The 9,349-nt window shown below is 38.2% G+C and overlaps 2 protein-coding genes across 2 annotated transcripts in view; both read right to left on the bottom strand.

The window, feature by feature from the left end:
- Nucleotides 1-924: 924 nt before the first annotated feature.
- On the bottom strand, nt 925-8,942 carry LOC122671233 (protein EMBRYONIC FLOWER 1-like). The gene is made up of 6 exons (XM_043868346.1): nt 8,728-8,942; nt 7,860-8,040; nt 6,369-6,802; nt 4,685-6,294; nt 1,203-3,282; nt 925-1,108 (listed from the first exon to the last, which is right to left on the bottom strand). Exons 2-5 carry the CDS (start codon nt 8,015-8,017, stop codon nt 1,531-1,533), a joined length of 3,954 nt encoding a protein of 1,317 aa, XP_043724281.1. The 5' UTR covers nt 8,018-8,040; nt 8,728-8,942; the 3' UTR covers nt 925-1,108; nt 1,203-1,530.
- The window catches only part of LOC122671235 (probable plastidic glucose transporter 2), a 39,325-nt gene continuing 34,487 nt past the window's right edge, over nt 4,512-9,349 (bottom strand). The window contains exon 17 of the mRNA XM_043868351.1: nt 4,512-4,525. The gene's annotated coding sequence lies outside the window, so the exon portion shown is untranslated. The remainder of the gene's footprint in view (nt 4,526-9,349) is intronic.

Here is a 9,349-nt window from a genome sequence, read left to right as displayed (position 1 = left end):
GGATTCCCAGCCCTTCGAGAAATTTCTTTATGTTAAGAATTCCATCAGCCCTGATACCATTTCCTTTCTCATCCATGGTTTGAGAAATCGGTATTTGATTGTCCAAATCGGATAATTCGTATCAGAATTGACAGATGGTGATACCGTTTTGGGTGAATCCGTACCAATGAATTAGTGGGAACTAAGGGATAAAATATATATATAGAAAATCCGATTTGCTTTTTGAAAGAAAAATAAGGTAAATTCAGGGCGATCCAAATCGATATTGACCAAGACCGATCCCGGTCACAATACCGATTACTAAAACCATGTTCCCACGCCCGCCATGATTGCTGCCACTGTCAGTTTGGTGGGCACCAAATGTGGTGGAAACATGTCCATGATTGCTGCCACTGTCAGCTAGGTGTGCACCAAATTTGGTGGAAACACGACCGTGAATGGGCACCAAATTTGGTAGAAGCGTGGTCAAATTCGTAGACCAATCAGAAACATCCACGAGCATGGTTTGAGGTATTGGATCAGATCGGTCGATTTTGGTTGGATCGGATCGGTATCGATTGAGACCGATCTCAATACCGATCCAATCCAACTGTATGGCCAGGGGGTAAAAATGTAAAAAAATTAATTTTTTTTTTTTTAATTTTTATAAGACACCATGGAACCTCTCCTTGTATGTTCCTGGTTAAGTCATCCATGACAAGTGCAAACAAATAGGGGCTCAAGGCTGATCCTTGGTGTAACCCACTTGATATTGGGAATTCACTACTTTGGCCCCCCGGTGTTCTAACACTAGTCAACATCAACATACATATCTTTAATTATGTCTACGTACTTACATGACACTCTTCTCTTCTCTAATATATTCCAGATTAGCTCTCTAGGAACTTTGTCGTAGGCTTTTTCCAGATCTATAAAAACCATATGAAGATACGCAAGTCATTATTAAAGATTTGAGATTTCACTACATAATACATGTTTATTATTGACTGTGTCCTCAATAGCTGATTTGTGCTAGGAACACACAGAGAGCAATACTGTAAAGATCTACACCTGAGTGGAAACTTGAAAACTTTGAGAGGCAATAGAAACCAAGAAGATTTCATAAGACCTGTAAATAGCAGAAAGTCGACATTAGACTCAAATCTGATAATCATGAGGCATCTTTATGCAAGAAAATGAGAATTTTCATGTCCCATCCTTACCTGCTTCACTGCACAGCTTGAAATTCTTAGCTTTGAACTTATGGTAGACCATAAACAAAGATCAGTAGACTTGGTACATGTGAGTCTGAAATTTACAGTTCAGTTATGCATACTTGCAGAGCTTCTTATAGAGTTTTCTAGAACATTTACACGACTCCTGCCAATTGAGGACCAAATCCAAGAAATGGTTCTGGTACTGCTGTGGTACGCACTTGCCTCAACCAGAGTGGGTTAAATAGATGCAGTTCTTCACCTGACAATTAACTGCATGACAGTAAGGTGGTAGTTGGTACTACTAGTGAAGTCTTGAAAAGTGTTTTAACAAGATCTAAAGCTGTTTGTGCTCATTTATTGTTGTAAGCTTCATTTTCTTCTGTCGCTTATGCCCATCCCTATTAACCAGGTCACCACTTTCCCTTGATGGTCTCTTCTTCCTATACTTCAGGTCTGAAGCTCCAATCATGTAAATATTTCCAGCTTCTGGTATGGTAAAGTCGGCTGGGTTCCTGTTAAGTGTGCAGCTCTCAATCCCACTTATTCTTTCCACAGGAGAAACTGTTTCATCTTTTCTACTGACCTTCAGTTGAACATGTTTTGTTGAACCTTCCTCTGTCTGAGGTTGTTCAGGAAACTTTGTAGAATCCGAAGCTTGCAGACACAGAAATCCTTTCTTCAAATCATGGACCACATATTCACGATTTTCATTTGTAGGACAATCTATGGAGGCAGACATGTGAAATTTGGGGCCTTGAGTTTGTGCAGGTGAATAGGATCTTTTCTTGCCCTCTCTTGCTTGATGTTTTAGGGAACGAGGCAATTGTTTGGTCAAAAAACCACCTGAAAACCCAGCAGTCCTTTGAAAACTAACATCCTTCGATACTGGAGAATCAACAGCCCTGGAAATAGAAACTGGAGGAAAATGTTCATGGGATTTTCCTACATGGTAACTTTTACCATGGTAATCACATGAAGGTTTGTCGACCAAGGCCCTGTTGGACTTCGACACACTAGCCTCTAGCCCAGTCAATTCATTGATAATCTGGTCATGGGGAAATGGATGATCTTTAGGGAACCTCTCTGGATTATCATTCATATTTCGGGGACTACTTGAGCCCACTCCTGCATGCATGAGTTTGAGCAAATACATTGCTGATAATGTCTCATTAGCATATAAATCTAATGGCCCTCTCATTTTTGGATAATAAACATTTCCCTTGTCTGTGCAAGCAGACAGATAATCCGGATGAACCCCCTCGTTCGTCTCCCAATTCACATATCCCTTAGGTAATGGATTAGGAGACTGAGAAAGCCTGTTTGAATTACTCACTCCAGTAACCGACTTCTGAGGGCTATTATATTCAAGAGGCGTTCGATTTGGGCCTGAGGACCAAACAGATTGTGATTCCATAAATGCACTTTGTTGTAAAGGTACCTGAGAAGTATGATATGCACCTGACGACTGAGCAGAGGTACTGCAGCATCTTTGCCCAACCATATCACCATCCCAAGTACAATTTTCAGTACCACAGCTTCTTCTTGAACCAATGACAGGAAACTGGACTTGACTTGGTAGCTTTCCTTGATGCTGTGGAAATGCCTTAAATCCACTAGAGGCCTGACCTTGTTCTAGTCGGCTTGTACTGAAATTGATGCTTCTGTATTTTCCATCAAAACTAGAAGGTAAGGCATCCGATTTTTGTTTGGTGAGTCCCTCTCTAGGACCTGAACAAATGCTATCTTTTTCTTTGCTGGACTGAGACTTCTGCAAGTTAGACTTCTTCTCATGGAGTAATCTCAACATCTCATTCCCAAGGGCTTCAGTGGAATCTGTTAGCCCAGAATCTATAACTTTCTCAGTTGTTTCTGACAAGCAGTACCTGTTCTCTGTAGCATCTTTGGCATAATAAAGACGCCTCTCATACTGATTTCGGGCCATGAGTTCCACAATTTCCATGGGTATATCATCTGAAGCTGCCTGTTCGGATATCTTATTGGCCACTTGATCACATTGATCCATTGAAAGTTTAGAAGGCTCTTCAACATTAGTCGCATTCCCATAATTACACGCATTAAAGGAATCCTGAAATATGTAAATATATAGTTCTCTGTAAATACATACATAACAGTTGAGTAGGATTATCTACAGAAGCCAATCTACAAGATAAAAATCATTAAGCAACAGAGGAGGAAAAAGCAGGAAAAAATAAAGCAAATTATACACATAAGCTTATATAAATATGCATATTGCATTGTAACATAAAAATTCTCAGCACAGGTACCAACAGCTAAACTATAAACTATCCGCATGAAGAAAACTAGACTCAAATTTTATTAGTGATTTTACTTCACAAAGTGCACAACCCATTTAACATATACTACGGAATATACTGATCCAAAATCTTATGCAGGTAATTGGAGAGTCATCAAGTTTTCTGGCTGAGCTAAGTGCAATTCTTCCAAAGATGAAGCCTATAAACAGTTTTTTCCTATAGGTTCAGGTCCTCAGTAAACAATAGGGTAGTTATGGAACTTATGGAGAACAAGATCTAACTTAGTCAAATTATATAGCACTTATCAAGCTTTGATTTCAATGAAGTTATTCATACATGGCGGGAAGTTAACCAATAAGAACCAGCTGACTTCCTGGAATCTATAAGATAGGTAGGAGGAGAATCATTTTTCTAATGTTAGTGATCCTCTTCTGGAACCTGCACAGAAAGATGAACACCATTGTAATTCTGATTGAACTAATTATTTCTGTAAACAAGGAGATTAGTTCTCCCCTCTCCCCCCCCCCCCTCTCCCAAAAAAATTTAGTAACAAAGTGTAGTCTGAAAACACGAGAAGCACAAACAGGAACTTCTCTAATGTCGTTGTAAGTTGATCTCTTACCGAGATATAATGTTACTATTTAAGAATAATTTAAGAGTGTATGGCTCTTTCTATGGACTGACATGCTCAGTTATTTACGGCATAGATGATTGTATGTTTTTCTAGCATTTATGCTCAATTACCACATGATATTTTGGTGAAATGCCACAGAACAAGTTTGGGGGGCAGGTGTTGGGATTCACATCAGTGGTAAGAGGCAGGGGGTGTATTACACTAAATTAAACAGATTAAATATATCCCTCTATGATTTCCCATGAAAACCCACCACATATACATATAAGATAAAAGTTGATATTAATCTAAAATGGAAACCGAGAATTTACAAGAAAAAAAACATATGTTTGAAAACTAAACGAACTACCACATCAGGGATACATGTTTGATATTTGAAGTCAGGAATAGGAAGAAATAATCTGCATGATCAATTACATCTTTCTAAGGTAGATAGGTTATCAAAAACCTGCTCAAGCCGCCACCAAATGGTCATATATAACAGAGAAGGTTAAGTATTAATCAGAATGAGGATGTTTCAATATGGAGTAATAAGCACACTATATATTTTAGAGCACATATATGCATAAAGACTGTACCTTTGGCCAGCAAATGAAAGAAGAACTACCACTTTCACCAGGGACTGTAATCCTACAGTCAACTTGAGGGAAGTTCTTTTGCTTCTTATTCAGAGTACCCTTTCTATGGGTCTGCATATGATGTTCAAGACCATGCTGTATACCTCTTCCAGTACATGGAACTCGAACAGATTTCAAACCATCAGATGGAGTAATCTTGCGCTTCCTGTCAAGGTATCTCTTTATGATCTCTTTGTGTGGCACGCTCTCTTGCCAAGGCATTATGGAAGACTTCTCATCTTCAACTTGAGGCACCTTACTTTTCTTCTTATCCAGAACAAGATTTTGTGTTCTCTGTTCAGCAGCTACACAACTTTGGGCGCCCGGATTCAACTCTTTCCCTGCAACTCCACCTAGTAATGATTTAATGGAAACATGTTCAGTCCCCATACACTTGATTTTTGCATCTTTCCTAACTTCAGCCTCTTTGGAAATAACCTCGTAATGAGGTGCCAAGGAAGACAAACTATCTTCAACCTGAGACATCATCTCCTTTTCCTCCTTACCCAGGATAGGTTTTTTACCATTTCTATGCTTTCCCAAAAAACTTTTGTAACCAGGATGTAAACCTATCAGGACAGATGCATCTCCTGCTAGTTTACCATTAGCAATTGTATTATCTGTGTTTTTAATTTCAGAATCTTCCTTACGGATTTTAATATTTTCAGTCACTCCACTTTGCCTACCCATTTTGGAAGAACCCTCATCTTCATCCTGTGGAAGTTTGTGTTTCTTTTTCTTACCCAGAATAACCTTTTTATCAATTCCTTGGAAAGCCACCTGATTGTCGGTAACAGGATATACACCCATCCCAGAGGGTGCATCTGGTGTTGCTTTAGATTGAGCACCTTCTGTCTTCATGCAACCAGTTGTTGCATCTCCTTCAGTGTAATAAAGATTATCCGATGTAGCAAGTGCTTCTCTTCTTATTATATCAGTCAACAAGCGCAACTTTCTTGGTTTGCTCCCATGTGAAGTGTCACCTGAATTACCACGCTGACTTGCGTGATATTGATCTTGAACATGTTCTCCAGCTAAATTCTCATCACTTTCAGAAGAACTATCAATTGATACCAGGGACTGACGCTTTCTGTTTTGACACATTACAGCGTTTGAAGCCTCCTTATCTACCTCAGATATCACAGAAGAAGTCACTACATCCTTGTGTTCCCCATTGATTTTTGTTAAATTGATCCTGCTAAATTCTGGCTCTTCTCTGTGAAAGATTTCCATGGAATTGTTAACCAATTCATCACCTTTTGATTTGAGAGTTACAGATTCCTTGTGAAAGATTTCACTGGAACTGTTAACCAATTCATAACCCTTTGATTTAAGAGAGGCAACTTCCAGAGCTCTCTTTTGATGAGAATTGGACGGAGAAGCAATGGCAGTTTCATTTGAAAATAAATCACATCCCTTCTTACCAATTTGAAAATTGGTACTAAAAGTACCACCATTTGTAAAGTTTACTCCTTCTGGGCTGGTATCATATTTCTTCGGACTGCAGGTAGATTTACAAATTGCCAGGTTCATGTTCTCTTCTGGGATACCATCAGTCAACCTATGAATATCTGCAGGAGAGAGAAGAATGGGTCATACAGTTGAAGTTCCTTCAAAATGATGGGGAGATCAGATATAAGCATACCTTTTGTGACTGGGTGCTCCAATTCAGCTCCCTTTTCTTTTATGGTCTCAAATAATGCTGGGCAATGTTCAGCATTATTCACACGAAGAGAAACATCTGAACTGGATTTCCTTCCATCAACAATGTTGAGTTCAGAAGATTGTTGAAAGCCAGAATGCAACTTTTGAGCATCACCACAAAATAATGTGAAAGGGACTCCAGATGTAGTAGTTTTGGTTTTGCATGCTATATTGGAACAATTTGTAAGCAATCCAGTTCCTATTGGAACATCTTTGGCTTCAATCTTCCTCAGACAGTTTTGGCAGCTCCACCATCTGAATTCAGGAACATGTAGAGGAGGAAGTGTTTGTTCCTCCAATTTGTTACAGTTACCAACTGTCGGAAATGGCCAACAAATCTTCCGGTCTTTTCTACGAACCTCGGCAACATAACCACTACACACCATAGAACTTTTTAGGAAAATAGCATAGAACATCTCTCAGAGCAGCCAATGAGGAACAAAGGCCAAAAGGCTCAGCAGTAGTAAGTTCACTAGGACAAGATCTAAATTGTACAGAATCCCTTGGCCCTTAACTCACTAACCAAGGTATTGCTATGTCAAGTCCTCTGATGAAAATAGAGGACTTGACATAGCAAACTAGCAGAGAGATCTAACCCTCCAGATAACCTAGTCATAACAGTAGACGTCACCTTCAATCTCACCAAAGAATGAAAGCAGTAAAGGATGAAGGATGCTTAGGCCAAAAAGTGAGGGATTTAAGTGCAGTGTTTGATGATTTTGTTATTGAAGGACAAGAAATAGTGACTACAAAGCACAAAGATAAATAAGATCCCCAAAAACAAAAAATATGGCACTACAAAATGTTCCCCCATCAACCTAAGTGCATTCTATGGAGGTTTTCCAGTAAGATTATCAATTTGAGTGACTGCAGTTTGAGTCCTTTTTTCATGGAGTTCTTGTCCATAATTGGTAAAAATGAGTCCATATACCTTCCCTAGAAAATGTATACTATCTTGAAAAGGAAACAATAATGAATAATTTAATCAGAAGAAAGAAGAATTTAACTCAATGGTATCAGACAAATTCCTTATCCACTGGTTTCTTCCTCCTTACATTAAGAATGATATCGATCATGCAATTAAAAAACAAGACATATGATGTTGCTCAGGTTGAATTGCTAATTCATTTATACTAAAATGAAACATCTGAAGATCAAAATAAGAGCTAAATTAATGAATGGAACTCAAAAGTAATCACATCATACTTCATGAATTAGTAGAAACAACTAAATTCAAGTAGCAGTTATTTCATGATGATAACACCATTCTACTGATGAAAACTCTTGGCACCTACATACATTCATACACACATACAGACATACAAGCAAAAACTAGAGCTTGGTTTTGTTGGGAAAAGGAAAAATATTGAAGAACTGAAAAAAAAGTACATAACTTCAAAGTGGTAATCAAATAATAGAGCTTGAGGCTTACCGGATTGAAAAATGCGCGCATCTATCTGTGTTAAGTGTTTTATCAGCATTGTTTAGCTCACTAGGTCGGGATTCAATTAGCCCGATAAAAGACTTGACAACAGGAGTTGTTAAATCACTTGTTGTATGGTTGCCGTCCCCCATGACACTCTCATCCATCTTGCAAAACCAATGGAACAGCACTGCAGCCAAATAATATCGCTTCTTAGATTCACAATGATGGTAGAAAAAGAATCAAAGCCTAAATATATATGAATTAGAGAATGAAACCTAAAAATTCCAAGGTAGAACAAAGGATGGCTGTTGAATTTTGAAACAAAGAACTAGGGTTTATTAATACAAGAGAGAACATGTGATCGAAGATCATGTGCCTAGAATACTTCCTGGAGTAGTAAATTGCATCATAAACTACACTTGTTAAGGTTCTAATAATAGAAGATGAAAGGTCATGGTTCGTCATCGAAGATGATAGGAAAGATACTTATTTTGGTTTTTTGATGGCTTACATACAATATATTCGACGGCGTAGCTGAACCCACTTCAAAAAATAGAAAATTAGATCATAAAATAACGTTCTTTTAAGATAACAACGAATACAACTTCGAATTTACCAGCTAATGATATAGCTTTCAACAATGAAAATGATAGATATTCGATACATCAAATGATTCATCGTGCAATATAGAAACTGACTCGAAGTGTACACTTCACTAAATTAATTCTGATCGCAACATAAAATTATGAAGTGGAAAACATATAGATTAAGGTGGTCGATCCGCAAATGAATTTGAAACTAAAAACAGTTAACCCCATAAACAGTAAAGTACTTAGTACTAATACTACTAGAAATTACAGATGGGAAACCTTACCTAAAATGAGATGAGATCTAAAGCAAAAGAAACCTGTAGTGAAGGAAGCGTTGGAGACGGAGATGATATGGAAGACGGAAGTGAAATGGAGCTGAGCTCAATTAACCACTGGTCAGACCGATCATCCTATTATCAATCGTAGCTGCAAAACGAGAGAAGATCAAATAAGAATTGGAGAGAAGAATATCACCCGTTGCGGAAATTTATAAGGGGAAACGATGACCAGTCACATGTGCTCAACAACTCAGGAACGGCGTGAATACGAAGATGTCTCAGAAGAAAGAGTGTCACGCGGCGAAGCTGATGAGAATCATTTGCTGAGAAAATTCGAAGCTGGTTGAGTAGAATTCGAATGCGAAAAGGGGCGAAACCCTAAACTCTTTTAGGGTTTTGATGGGTTAGAAGTGAAGGGATTCTCGATGCACGAAAGCGAGAAGAGAGAAGGGATCGGTTTGTGTCTTTTTTGGTTTTTTTTTTTTTTTTTTTTTAAACTTTTTCTTTATTCGTGAAAGAAGGTTTTAAAATCCTGCCTAATCCATGTCATCGTCATCGTATGTAAGAGAGAGATATTAAATAAATAAAATATAAAATAAAAGTTAAAGAGAGGGAGAGTGGAGTGGGA

The sequence above is a fragment of the Telopea speciosissima genome, chromosome 8 (genome assembly GCF_018873765.1).
Source record: "Telopea speciosissima isolate NSW1024214 ecotype Mountain lineage chromosome 8, Tspe_v1, whole genome shotgun sequence".
Lineage (NCBI taxonomy): Eukaryota > Viridiplantae > Streptophyta > Magnoliopsida > Proteales > Proteaceae > Telopea > Telopea speciosissima.
This window is presented reverse-complemented; position numbering and strand designations above follow the sequence as displayed.

Coding starts and splice junctions, on each gene's coding strand:
- LOC122671233 (XM_043868346.1), bottom strand. CDS start 8,017: ATGGATGAGAGTGTCATGGGGGACGGCAACCATACAACAAGTGATTTA. Junction 6,803..7,859: donor TGCGCGCATTTTTCAATCCG/GTAAGCCTCAAG, acceptor TATGGTGTGTAG/TGGTTATGTTGCCGAGGTTC. Junction 3,283..4,684: donor CTTTCATTTGCTGGCCAAAG/GTACAGTCTTTA, acceptor TACATATTTCAG/GATTCCTTTAATGCGTGTAA.